Source organism: Vombatus ursinus, unplaced genomic scaffold (assembly GCF_900497805.2).
Source record: "Vombatus ursinus unplaced genomic scaffold, bare-nosed wombat genome assembly UNPS02014822.1, whole genome shotgun sequence".
Taxonomy (NCBI): domain Eukaryota; kingdom Metazoa; phylum Chordata; class Mammalia; order Diprotodontia; family Vombatidae; genus Vombatus; species Vombatus ursinus.
Window position 1 is genome coordinate 1,681,695 of NW_020954600.1, and position 14,184 is coordinate 1,695,878.

The 14,184-nt window shown below is 49.3% G+C and overlaps 1 protein-coding gene across 1 annotated transcript in view; it reads right to left on the reverse strand.

Moving 5' to 3' along the window:
• CREB3L1 (cAMP responsive element binding protein 3 like 1) overlaps positions 1 to 14,184 on the reverse strand; it is a 56,922-nt gene that overhangs the window by 3,026 nt on the left and 39,712 nt on the right. The window contains exons 4-10 of the mRNA XM_027837659.1: positions 12,846 to 12,924; positions 9,563 to 9,720; positions 8,753 to 8,902; positions 8,361 to 8,419; positions 7,915 to 7,983; positions 6,047 to 6,146; positions 4,538 to 4,664 (exon numbers count right to left, since the gene is read on the reverse strand). Of these exons, the coding sequence (XP_027693460.1) occupies positions 4,538 to 4,664; positions 6,047 to 6,146; positions 7,915 to 7,983; positions 8,361 to 8,419; positions 8,753 to 8,902; positions 9,563 to 9,720; positions 12,846 to 12,924 (742 nt within the window). The remainder of the gene's footprint in view (positions 1 to 4,537; positions 4,665 to 6,046; positions 6,147 to 7,914; positions 7,984 to 8,360; positions 8,420 to 8,752; positions 8,903 to 9,562; positions 9,721 to 12,845; positions 12,925 to 14,184) is intronic.

Consider the following 14,184-nt stretch of genomic DNA (forward strand, 5'->3'; position numbering starts at 1 on the left):
GGGAGAGAGAGAGAGAGAGAGAGAGAGAGAGAGAGAGAGAGAGAGTTCCTGTTATATTTTCTAGTTTCCTTAAGAATGTTCCCTCTGGCGTCTTTAGCCTTTTTTTTCTTCACTGGTTCTTTCCTTTCTGCTCCCCAAACTTTGGCCTGACCCTATTATTCCTTCTCAATGTTGTTTTATTTCTCACCTTTCTTTCTCACCGGAGTTTACTCAGCTGTCTCCACTTCCTTTCCACCTACTTGCCCCTTAACCCTAAAGATGGCTCTGGCTCCCTTCCCATCGCTCTCCTGAAGCTGCTCTCTCGAGGTTCTCCAGTGACCTTCTCTTCTTCCTTATCCTCCTTGACCCCATGGTGACATCTGATATTATTGACCCACCCCTCTTTCTTGAAACTTAGAGCTGCTTTTTGTGGTGGCAAAAAATTGGAAATTGAGAGGCTGCCCATCAATTGGGGAATGGCTGAACAAGTTGTGGTATATGAATGTAATGGAATACTGTTGTGCTATCAGTAATGATGAACAGGAGGACTTCAGAAAAACCTGGAAAGACTTGCATGGACTGATGCTGAGCAAAGTGAGCAGAACCAGGAGAATATTGTACACAGTAACAGCAACATTGTGAGATGACCAACTTTGATAGACTTAGCTCTTCTCAGCGATACAATGATTTAAGACAATTCTAAAAGACTCATGATGGAAAATGCTATCCACATCCAGAGAAAGAACTATGAAGTCTGAATGCAGATCGAAGCATACTATTTTCTCTTTTTTGTTTTTTTTTTCTTTTTCGTGGTTTTCCCCTTTTGTTCTGATTCTTCTTTCACAAAATGACTAGTGTGGAAATATGTTTAATATGATAGCACATGTATAGCCTATATCAGATTGCATGCTATTCTTGGGAGGGGGGAAAATTTAGAACTCAAAATTTTATAAAACTGAATGTTGAAAACTAAAAATAAATTAATTAATAAAAAAATAAGCTCAGAGCTGGCAGGAAATTTAGAAGTCTCCAAGCATACAGCCCTCATTTTCTATGTAGGAGTGGGGTGGCCCCAGAGGGAGCTGCTCCTATAGATGAGGAAACTGAAGCCCAGGGAGATGACTGGCTAGTCCAAGCTCACACAGCTAGTTCATGGCAGAATAGGAGAGCAGGGATTGAGCTCAGGTCTTCTGACTGTGAACATAATAGTCCTCCCTCCTCTGCCTTCTGTGACATTGCTGGAGGTGTTTTCTTTTTCCCTCTCTGATCAGGGCACATCAGGCTCCTTTCCTGCTCCTCTCCCCTTAGTCCAGACACGTGCTTAAATATCACTTCCAATCAATCCAAGCTGCCCTTTTAGCCAGGAAGTTCTGAGTCCAACTTCAATTTGTCCTGCGGCTGCTGAGCCCCACACTGCTTTCTGTGCCAAGATGATGCTTTCTACCCCCTGGGTGGATTCTTATTCCTCTACTCCCTACCCACACGAATGTCTCCTCTTCTTCATTCCAGCTGTGACTTCACCAAAGCTAGGTGGAGATCTGAGCTTGGGATCAGAAAAGCACCCAGAACTGGTGGTGCTCAGGAGAAGCCCTATAACTGCACCTTCAGAAGTCGCTCACTGGGTCCCTTCTCTCCTCATAAACCATCAGTAGCTCCTAAGTTACTGCTGAGTTAAGTATTTAAAACCAACAAACCAACAAACCATAACTATTCTTTCTATGGTCTGGTTCCAACTCCCTCTGTGGCTTTATCTCACACTATTCCTCCCCTTCCTAGAAGACAACATTGCAGCCAAACTGACTATTCTCTGTCCCTTATTGTCATCTTGCCCTTTTACACCTCCAAGTCTTTGCTCATTTCACTCCCACTCCCCACATCTGGAATCTGTTTCTCCCACTTCCCTGGATGCCGAAGTCCCTCCCTTTCCTCAAGACATCATGATAACCATTTGTAGAACATTTAAAGTTTTGTAAATCACTTTATATGTTACTTATTTGATCTTCACAACCCTCTGAGGTAAGTGCTATTATATTCATTTTACAGATGAGGAAACTGAGACTGAACAGAGGTTAAGGTACTACATGTATAAATGATCCCATTTCATCTTGTCTTCTTCAGCAGGTTGCCTCCCCTTTTTCATTCCCACTCTCTCACTAATCTCCAATCTCTCCCTGTCTACTGGCTGTTTTCCTGGTGCCCTGTCATGCCTGTCTCTTCATTCCTAAAACAGAACAAAACAAAAAAAACCCCTCATTTAATCTGTTCATTCCTGCTAGCTCTGTCCCGTGTCTCTCCTTCTTTTTATAGCTGAACTCCTTGAGAAGGCCATCTACAATCAAGGCCTTCATTTCCTTTCCTCTAACTCTCTTATTAACTCTCTGAAGACTGACTTCTAACCACATCATTCGACCAAAACTGCTCTTTTCAAAGTTACTAATGATCTCTTAGGAGGCAGCTAGGTGGCTCAGGGGATAGAACACTGGGCCTGGAGTCAGGAAGACCTGAGTTCAAATCCAACCTCAGACATGTACTAGCTATGTGACTCTGGACAAGTCACTTAACCTCTGTGTGCCTTAATCTACTGGAGAAGGAAATGGAAAACCACTCTGTTATCTTTGCCAAGACAACCCCATGGATAGTATGGTCCATGGGGTCATAAACAGTCAGACACAACTGAACTCCAATAATTATCTCTTAAATTTCAAATCTCATGGCATTTTCTCAGTCCTCATCTTTCTTGACCTCTCTGAAGCCTTTAGCATGGTTGTTCACTCTTTTCTCTTTGATATACCCTTCTCTCTACCATCTCCTGACTCTCCTCCTACCTATCTGACCACTCCTTCTTGCTGGATCTCCATCCACCTCATCCCCCAAAGCCACATTGTGATTTCTTGTTCTGCTCTCTGGGGCCAAGCAGAACAAAGCTAATCCCTTTCCCCGATTACCAACCCTTCAGTACTTGCAGACAGCTCTTGTAACCTCCCCGAGTCTTCTCTACACTCACCCCCTCCCCCCATTTGCAGATCTTCAAGGCCCTTCCTTATCCTGGCTGCCCGCAGCTCTGGACACCATTTAGTTTATCAACATCCTTCCCAAAATGAACTGGACACGAGGCACCAGTGTCTGACCAGGTCACTTCCCTTCTCCTGACTACTTCTAGGATAAAATAGAAAAATAGCAGCTCCTCTCTTTAGCTTTAAAAGCCCTCCACAAGCTTTCCCCAATTCATTGGACATTGCACATCCTCCTTCCCTCTGTCATCAGCCCAACTGGCCTTCTTTCTGCTTCTTAGGCACTCCATATACCACGTCCATGCCTTTGCCATGACAGTACCCAATGCCTGCAATGCCTGGAATGCCCTCCCTCCTCACTTCTACCTCACGGAATCCCTTTCTTTGTTTTTTTTTTCTTTTTTTTTTTTTTTGCTTAGGCAATTGGGGTTAAGTGACTTGCCCAGGGTCACACAGCTAATGTCAAGTGTCTGGAGACTGGATTTGAACTCAGGTCCTCCTGACTCCAAGGCCAGAGCTTTATCCATTGCGCCACCTAGCTGCCCCTCCCTCTCTTTCTTGAAGACACAGCTCAGACATCACAGCCAACTCAAAATCTTTCCTGATCCCCCAGCTGCTAGAGCCCTCCCTTATAAGCTACTTTGTATCTAATCACTTTGTATTTATTTGTATTTATATACATATACACTTATACATGTATACACTCGTACATTTATACATGTATTTATACTATATACATTTAGAAGTGTATTTATACCATATATACTTATACATGTACATGGGGTCTTTCTCATTAGAATGTGAGCTCATTTTGAGTTGGGATTGTTTCATTCTCTGTACTTGTATTCCCAGCACCTAACAGAGTACAGGATAAGTAGTCAGCCTTAATAAATCCTTGTTGATTGATTGAACAGGGAAAAGTATGGGGACCTGTAATGTTTTGGACCTCGTGCCTCTCTTAATGTGGCTTACGGTCTCACTGGGCATATTTTGGTCTCCATGATAAACTATTGACGCATATTGAGTTTGTGGTCCATTGGAACCCCTAGATCTTCATCACACAAATTACTGTGTGACCCTGCCTTTCCTGTGTTATCTCCCCTTCTTGAATTCCCCAAAGCACTTTATTTGGACCCCTCCCCCTGCCCCGCATATATCTAACCCTCCCTGGTATCATAATTATTTCCGTATGTCTTCCCTCCCATTCGATTGTATCCCATCTTCAGTGGAGCCTTTCCTAATCCCCCTTAATGCTAGGACCCTCCTTCTATTGATGGTCTCCAATTTATTCAGTCCAGAACTCATTTGTATTTGTATGTTGTCTCCCCCATTAGACTGTGAGATCCTGGAGGGCAGGGACTGTCTTTTGCCTCTCTTTGTATCCCCAGAACTTAGCACAGTGCCTAGCACATAGTAGGTGCTTAATCAATGTTTATTGACTGACTGACTAGTCCCCAGGAGAGCACTTTGTTCCACGGGGCCCTATGCCCCTCATCAGGATGCCTGACCGATGGGTCGAGGGTGGCCAGGCAAGGCAGGACACTCACTCTGGCTGGCTGTGTAGACACTGGCAGCTGGGAGGGGAGCCTCCTTCACTGTCTGGGACACGGAGGAGAACTCGGGGAGGCACGGCATGATGGAGCCCAGCACCAGGACGAAACACAGCACCACCACCTGCAAACAGAGAGAGAAGGTGAGGACTGGCCCCCTGTGCCCCAGTGAGCCATGGAGAGGAAACAGCTGCCTGTCCTGGCAGATGTGGGGCCACCAGGGTGAGAGGCTACGTGGGTGGCACCCATCCTTCCTCCCAGGGCCCAGCTGATGGTACAAAACTATCGGGGGGTGGGGAGCATAAGTTATCTCTGCCACCATCCAAGGGGCCCGTGTGGGTGACCACCAGGCGCGGCGGTGTTGGAAAAAAAAGTCACGGTCATCCCCATTTTAGGTAGAAGGAAACAGACCCAGAGGGAGGAAGTGACTTGTCCAAGGTCATACGGGTAATAAGGCAAACCTGGCAGGCTCCTTGGATTCTGCATCCCAGCTATGGAGAAGGGGACAGTTAACATTTGTTGTAGGGCAACCTGCAGGCATATTCGCTACCTTAAGCGACTCCCAGGAAGACAAGAGGCAGCTCGATGGCATAATGGATAGAGTCAGGAAACCCTGAGTTCAAATCCTGCCTCAGAAACTAGCCGGTTGTGTGACTTTGGGCAATTAATTCACTCTACCTCTGTAGGCTTCAGTTTTTTCATCTGTAAAATAAAGGGTTTGGACTCAATGGCCTTTAAGGTCTCTTCTAGCCTAAATCCATAACCCTAAATTCTAGCCACAGGACCCAGGGGAAGGCTGGGTCCAACCTGCCAGGGTCGAAGAACGGTTTAACCATTGGGTCAGGGAGCCTTTGCCTGGTGGCTCCCGGCCGTTTGTGTGCATAAACCCGCTTTCCAGCTTTTCCATGGGATAGGAGGGAGCGGCAATTAAGCTTTCTTAGACATATAAAGGTTTGTTTGGCCAGTTTGTTGGAAGTTGTCTCCCCCAATTTAAAGACCTGAAGGAGGGGGCAGCTAGGTGGCACACAGTGGAGTCAGGAGGACCTGAGCTCAAATCCAGCCTCAGATACTTGACACTTACTAGCTGTGTGACCCTGAGCAAGTCATTTCACCCTGACTGTTTCACAAAAATACATGAATGAATGAATAAATAAAAAATAAAGATCTGAAGGACCAGCCTCTGGAAGGGATGGATTGTCACCATCCCCTTTCCCTGGTGCTCACAAACACTCTCATCCATAAAGAGAGTCCCTGGACGGACCTGAGGACTATCCTGAGAGAGGAGTGGGTGATGGCACCACCAGGGCCATCATGGGACACGGCACCAATCCTTGAACACATCCCCTTCCCACTTCCCTCCCCCTTTGCCATGGGACTTTCCCAGCACCCCCTCCCCTTGCCCAACATCCTGGGCATTCGCCCTGGCTCCCAGGAGACGGCAATCTGGTCATGTTTGGAGTGCCCGAGGCAATGGAGGCAGAAAGAAGAGGGGCAGGCCCCACTCACCATGATGCAGGTCCCTGTCTGGGTGGCAGCCATCTTGTAAGGTCTGGAGAGCTTGCCTGTCACCAGGGCCTGGAGCTTCTGTAGCTGCTGGAGAAGGGTTCTGAGGAAAGCACAATCGAGAGGTCACCAGAATGAATGGCCCTGCCCAGCCCCCCACCCCGGCACTGCGGCAGAGCCGCGACTCAGAGGGTTAACGCTTCGTCGCTCCTTCGGCGTCTCTAACCCCTCAGTCTCATCCGGGATGTCTCTGAAATCTCACGGCAAGGGGCGTGAACTTCAGACACTTCCACTCCTTTTCTGTCTGAGGCAGGATTTGAATTCAGGACTTCCTGACGTCAGTGGGAGACATGGCCCAGCTCCATCGAGCCTGTGGTACAGCGCTCTGCGGTCTGAGGACCTGAGTTTAAATACTGATGCTTAGAGGTAGCTACATGGCTCAGTAGATAAAGCGCTGGGCCTGGAGTCAGGAAGACCCGACTTTAAATTCTACCTCAGATACTCACTAAGCTGTGTGACCCCAAGTCACTTCACCTATGTCTGCCTCAGTTTCCTCATCTGTAAAATGAGCTGAAGAAGGAAATGGCGAATCACTCCAGTATCTTTGCCAAGAAAACCCCAAAAAGGGGTCACGAAGAGTCGGACATGACTGAATAACTGAACAACAGTTGGCATGATCTTGGGCAGATCACTTCACTGTCCTGAGTCTCAGTTCCCTCATCTGTGAAATGGCAGGAGTTGGTTCAGAAGGCCGGATCCATTCCCACCTTGGTTATGGACAGGTGGTGTTGAAGTTCCTAGAGTGTCCAGCAGGTGGCAGCACAGCTCCAGCAATGTGCTCCTTGCCCTGGGACAGAGCCACCCGCGGGGCTCCAGAACAGGGTCAGCAGGACCATGCATCCCTCCACCTCTTCCCCTTCCCCAACTAGTGAAAGCCCTGGAAGAAGGTGGAGCTGACCTGTCTGCCCCTCCACCCCTTCCCCCACATGTGGAGAAAGAGCCCAAGGAGAAGGAGGAGAGGGGGGTTCTCACCTGAGCATCCCTGACCTTGGGTCCCCGTCCCACATTCCCCAAGAGACCCTCTAATGCCCAAGCCCCTTGTTTGACAGAGGAGGCCACTGAGGCCCAGAGGGAAAACCCCTGGGGAGAAGTCACCCACAAGGCAGCGGCAGAGACGGCTGAGACCCCCCAGGCTCTGACTCCTGGCCCGAGGACCCAGCCCCCTCCAGTTCAAGATAAGGAAGAAAGAAAAGGGGCACACGGCTTGCTGGGGGCAGAGACAGGGTTCCTTCCCTACTCTTCCAAATCAGTGCTGTTTCTTCCTGCCCACAACTCCTCACCATATTCCTCATCCTATCAATTAACCAGACCCAAGGTATCCTAATAATAATAATAATAACTAATATTTATATGTCAGAAAGACCTGAGCTCAAATCCAGCCTCAGACACTTAGTAGCTATGTGACCCTGGTCAAGTCATTTAACCTTGTCTGCCTCAGTTTCCTCATCTGTAAAATGAGCTGGAGAAGGAAATGGTAAACCACTCTAGTATCTTTGCCAAGAAAACCCCAAACGGGGTCACCAAGAGTCAGACACGACTGAAAAATGACTGCACAACAACAAAGGTGCCATTATGAGCCCCCTTTTACTGCTGAAGAAATGGAAAGTTAGGACAAGAAGCTTGTCCAGTAACTCTAGCAACAGGATTTGAACCCAAGTCTTACAGGCTCCAAGCCCAGCACCCTAACCACTGTTCCACACTGCCTCCTAAGGAACTCAGTGCCATGCTATGTGGCCCCCACTGAAGGCTGTGACCAAGTCAGGAAGCAACATTGGTGCCCGGGTTAAGGCCGGGGAAGGGGTGCTGCTTACCTGTTGGCATTCTCCAGGGTTTCCACCTTCTTCCATAGCTCATTATTCTCTGATGTGAATGTCTCAACTCTGTTGGGGTCAAGTGGACACCAGGTTCAGAGTTGGAGGGGAGGAGGGGGAAAACCCGGGTGGGGTCGTGACTCCTGTCCTGGGGCCACCCATCCCTGCTCTCCTCTCCCCTGGGGGCCCGCCTTCCACTGGGCCCTTTTCATCCTGGCTCCTGCCCCCACCCCTCCCAGACTGCCCAGGATCCCACCCCTGACCCTCTGGTGTCCCTAGGTAAGAATACACAGCCCAGCAGGGAGGGACGCCCTTTCCAAAGGGGACTCATTTCTTTAAAAAACCAATAATAACATTTTTCAATGAACAAAAATCGGTTTTCTTTACTTCTGATCTCCCTCCTTGTTGAGAAGAGAAAAGAAACAAAAAGAAACCCAGGGTCTTACTTCTTCTCTAGGCACTCCACATATTCCTTCTTCTTCCGGCGACTCTCTTGAGCAGATATCTGGAGGGAAAGGACCCACAAAGGGGGTGAGGTTTGGGAATGCTGCTGCCCAAGAGTCTCCTTAGCCCCCTACTCCTATGCAGCACCACTAGCAGCAGCCCCCCAGCCTGAAGAGCTGGTCTTAGAGGCCACTGTGTCCAACACTCTCATTTTACAGATGAGGAAACTGAGGCCCCGGGGAAAGAAAGTGCCCCGGGGTCACCCAGGAGTAAGCATCAGAACTGGGATGAACTCAGATTCTGTGACCTTACATTCAGGGGTCTAGAAATGTCCCTGGGGGGTGCCCTTCCTTCTCCCAATGGTGGACCCCAAGGCCTGAAGTCACCTCCATACCTTATTCTTGATTTTCCTCCTGACCCTCTTTAAGGCCTTCTCCTCAGCTTTGGTGAGGGGGAGTTTGGTGGGGATGGGGTAGCCCTCTGCAATCAAAGTACGTTTCTCTTCCTCTGTCAGGAGCAGTGGCCCGGATGTTCCCTGGAGCTTCTGGAGGACACACATTTCGGGTGGGATGGGAAGAAGGACTTTAGAGAAAGCTGCCCTTGCCTTTGAAAGCCCAAATCAGATTCATATTCAAGAGCCATGCTTTAGCGCTACCCATTGGCCCTCATATCTTGGAGGATGAGGAAGGAAACATTCCTCGGGTAGGACCATCCTTGGCATCCACCTTCCAGAGTCTGTCCATCAGAGATCTCTGCCCTTCCCTCACCCCCATCCCCCACCACGCTCCAGATACCAGGAAAGATGGCGGCAGCTCTATTGCCAGATGTGTCCTCCGACCTCCAGCGCATGCCTCTCCCCCCAGCCCCAAGCTCCAAGGATCTCAGATCCGGCTAGAAGGGACCTCGCAGGTGGCCTGGACAAACCCTTCAATTTTACTCACTTGGAAAATGAGGCCTAGGGAGGGTGATTGATTGGCCTAAGGTAGTAAGTAGCACGGGGGTATTTGAACCCAAGACTTCTCATTCCAGAGCTAGTGGTTTTTCCTTTCGGGAACACAATCCCACAGGAAAGGAAGAGGAAGGGGACGTTCTTTCCATCTGGGGTCCTAGAACTCCCTCCCCTTAGCTCAAAGACCTCCCTCCTCAAAAGACCCAAAACTCCCCATCCTCCCCCCATAGGGCTCCCCACTTCCTGCTTCCTTACATGTGGGGCAGTGAGGAGGGGAGAGGAAGAGATGGCCGCGGACGAACGAGCCGTGGGCCGGGCCGGGCTGGATGGCGGCAGAGATCGGGGACTCTGGGAACCGTCGCTGTCGCTGCCGTTACTGCTCGGGGGCGTCGGTGGCATCTGTACCAAGTCATCTGAGAAGAGTCCAGGGGGTGACTGTGACCCAGCTCCCAGCCCTGACCTCATGGGGACCGGGTTCCCACGGCCCCACCCCCATCTGACATCACAGGAACCAGCTCCTGGCATCTTGCCCCCAACTCAAATATAACATCCTATGGTTGAGAGCGTGAAGAGTTAATGGAGACTACCCATTCCAATTCTTTTATTCTGTGGAAGAGGGAATTCTTTGGGACTAGTTTACCATAGACAGTGCTCAGCTTTCCCATCACAGCCTAGACTACCAAGGCCTCACCCCAGCTCCTCAGACTCGAACCTCAAGGAAGGTTTGGTTCAGTTATCTAAGTGAAGCAACTTCCCAGAGACATAACTAAGGTAGGGCATTTGGAGCTTTGCCCTAGGGAGCTGAATTTGGAGGGAGCACTCACACAGTCTTCAGGAGCATAGTAACAATAGGGCTTAGTGCGCAGTTAAGAAGAAGAACAAATTAAAAATACAAAGCTTTCCCCCCACTCTGCTCCCTGCGTCCTTCCCCTCCAAATGAAGGTAAGCTTTGTGTCCATTTGCTCCAGGTGTGTGGTACCTGTCCTGGGCACAAAAATTCCTAGTTATGGCTCTGGAACTTCCCACGCCCAAGTAAGAATCTGCTCTCAAGCCCAACATTGATCCGCTCAATAAATGCTTATTAGGGGTTCTGTGCTAGCCCTGCTGTGATGATACAAAGATGATATATATAGCCCCCACCCTGAGGAACTTGAACTGAACTTTTACCTAGGCCCCCTTCAGGGCCCACTGTATGCCTAGCAGTAGGCACACAAAGAAAAATGCAACAGGCCCTCCCCTCAAGGAGCTTCCGTTCTATCAGGGGAGATAGAATCGACATGTGAGCTAACTCAATGGACTGGTCATCTCACTGTAGCATACCACAGCCTGGACAGCATGCCTCTTCCATCGTTTCTCCTGTATGAATTTCCCACTGCCTTTCCCAAGGGATTCTCCACCATCTTGAAGACGCCATCTTTGCTAGCTCACATACAATTGACTAACAGAGATAGTGGATTCAAGACCCAGCCCTGTGTCTGTAGGACAAAATGAGGCCTTCCCCAACAAGGCGAGGTCTCTCCTGCAAATGCCAAGACTACACAAGATTTCTTGACAAAGGTAGCCACACAAAAAACTCTCCAATTATTGATATTAAGACATAAAGCAGGGAGATGTGTACTTGCCAAGGGTGCTGGCCCTTGTCGTGGAGGAGGCCTTGGGCAAGGTCCGCATGGACATTCGATTCCCTGACGATGGAAGGGTGTTTCGGCTATTCTTATTTGATGATGACATCATGACGATTGTCTTAAGACCCAGAAGGCAGTTCAGTGGCTTTGGGGTCATGGGTCACTCACTACCTCGGTGACCTTGGTAGGGATGGTTTCAGCACTTAGCAGAGTGCTTGGCATATAGTGGGCAATGAATAAATAAATGCCTGTTGGTTGGCCAATTATAACTTTGTAGGGCCTCTTCAATGAGAGCTGTGATTATTCAAGAGAAAGGTAAAAAATCCACCCAGGGAAACCCGAATGTGAATCCTGACTCTATCTATCACTTACCACCTGTAGGGGCCAGAGGTCAGCCTCTAGCAGGCGCCCAGGAGAAAAAGGGACAGAGTTGGATTTGGGTTTTTCCAGAGGGCTGCTGGGAATCCTGGGCTCTGAAGCCCTTAGGGAATAAGTGACTTCAGGTTAGTCATTCTTTGTGGGCCTCAGTTTCCTCATTTGTGAAGTGAGGAGGCTCATGGGACCACTGTTTTAGAGATAGAAAGGACCCCCAGGGCTCTCAAGCCTAAACCCCAGAAACATTCAATATATACTCCCTCACCACCAGCAGGGCTCAGAGCCCAGCCGCTAACGCCCAGGAAACAAGGCACAGATGGGATTGGGATGTTCTCAGATACCCACCCACTGAGAATGCCTTCTCCTAAGGACTTTTCTTTTGAGTGAGGGATGTTTTTGAAGATCTTTCTCTAGCCTCTCATTTCACCTGACTCTTTCAATTGTTAGATAGCAAGACCAGGTACAAAGTATAGGAAAGATCTAAGTGGACTGGGGAAAAGTAGTAGATGATGGGCAGCTAGGTGGTACAGTGGATAGAGTGCTGGGCCTGGAGTCAGGAAGACCTGAGTTAAAATCTAGCCTCAGACACTTACTAGCTGTGCGACCCTGGGCAAGTCACTTCACCCTGTTTGCCTCAGTTTCCTCATCTGTAAAATGAACTGGAGAAGGAAATGGCAAACCACTCCAGTATCTTTGCCAAGAAAACCCCAAATGGGGTCACAACTGAAAAATGATTGAACAACAGTAGACATGAGGGTGGGAGAGTCTAGAACTTTCCAGAGCACTTTAAATGCCAAGGAGGACTTAAAATAGTTCAGAAAAAAAAATAGCCTTGGTGAAAAGGGTTCTGACTGGAGAGTTTGAGGACCTCAGTTCAAATCCTGGCTCTTCCCTTCATTACTATTGCTACTGCTACTACCACCACTACTACCACTACCACCACCACCATTACTACTACTACTACTAGCTAACATTTATATATGTGTGTGTGTGTGTGTGTGTGTGTGTGTGTGTTTACCATATACCAGGCACTGTGCTAAGGGCTCTACAAACATTATTTCATTTGATCCTTACAACCACCCTGAGAGATAGGTAGTATTATTATTCTCATTTCACAGATGATGAAGCTGAGGCAGGCAGAAGTACAGTGACTTGCTCAGGGTCACACAGCTATTAAGTATCTGACTGGATTTGAACTCAGTCTTCCTAACCCCAGGCCCGGGGCTCTGGCCACAAAATGAAGAGGAGAGAATTTTGGGAGGGGGCACTGGCCGCCAGGGGACTCAGAAAAGGTCTCAGGTAGAAGGTAGTACTTAGGCTGAGTCAGGAATGAAGTAAGGGATTGCGAGCAGCTGAAGCCCAGACGTAGAGCACTCCAGGCACGGGGTGGGCCAATGGTTTTTCCTAGCCACCTCTGACTGGACAGATGTTGGGGGAACGCAGGGAAAGATGGGTGGTGAATGGTGAGCGGTGTCAGGGCTGCTGAGTAATGCAGACAGCACTTTCTCTGAGCCATCTGGGCCCCCCTGCCTCCTTACCTGTAGGCACCTCAAGGAAATGATTCACCTCCCTGGGCTCAGCCTTGATCACAGGCGTCTGTGTCATCTCTCCAGGGGCCTGAGAATGAAACAATAATAATAGCAAAGCTCCCATTTCAAATTTATCAGAGTGTACATTTAACTCATGTGCTCATTTTACAGATGAGAAAACTGAGGCCCAGAGAGGCTACAGCACACAGACAGTAAATGACAGGGTCAACATGTGAACCCCGATCTAGCATTCTTTCCACTTGCTCTTTCAAGTCCACAAAGTATTTTTCTCACAACAGCTCTGGGAAGTTAGGGTTAACTTTCACCCTGACACAAGTTCTGAGGTGTTTTCTACAGATGAAGAAACTGAGGTTTGCAGAGGTCGAGTGACTTACTCCTAGTCACCCAGCTAGAGAGGACCAGCCATGCCTCCAATTCCCATGATTGCTGCCTCGTCCCTGCCTCCACGCCTGGTCCCACAAACTCTCCCTCTTCTTGTCTTTGGGGAAACAGGAGAGGAGCCTGTGTGTCTGTGGGGATCATGGGAGGGACGATGGAGAGCCCGCAGGACCCCCAGGATGGCCCCTGGCCACCCCCCCCATCCTTCCCTGTACATTATGGCCTAAGGGGCGCAGAGCCTGGCCTTTCATTTCTCAGGGTGGGTCGAGGCAGGGAGCTCCCATTCCTTTGGACGCAGCTCCAGTGAGAGCTAGGAGCCTTCGCCTCATGCTGCAATCAGCTGGCTCCCCTGCCCATCCACCAGATGTTTCTGATAAACTGTGGCTTATGGTTAATTGAAGAGCATTTTATTCCCCTCTCTTCTCTCAGCTCCCTTCCTCTATCCCCTCCCTCCTTGCCCTTCCTCTCCCCCCATTCCCTGTCCCTTTGACCTCACCCTTTCTCCTTTCTTCTCCACAATCCCTCCCTGCTCCCCTTTCTCCCTCTTTCTCCTGCTATTTCCCTTTCACTCCTTTCCCCCTCCTCTCCTTCTTTATTTGGCCCCTTTTCCTCCTCCCTCTCCCTCGGTCCTTTTGCCCCACCCCCATTCTGTCTCTCTAATTCTCCCCCCTTTCTCTCTCCCTCTTCTTGACTTTCCCCTTTTCCTGCTTCCCCTCCCCTCTCTTCCCCTCCTCTTTTGCCCTCTTTCCTCCTCCCTCTTCTCTTTTCTCTCCCTCCCCCTCCCTCCCCTTCCTTTCCTCTTACTTCCACCTCCCCCTTTCTCCCTTTCCCTCTCTCCCTTTTCCTCCCCTGCCTTCCTCCTTCTATCTCTCTCCCCCTCTCCTCATCTCCTTTCCTTTTCCCCTCTCTCCCCCACCTTCCTCCTTCTATCTCTCTCCCTCGGTCCTCT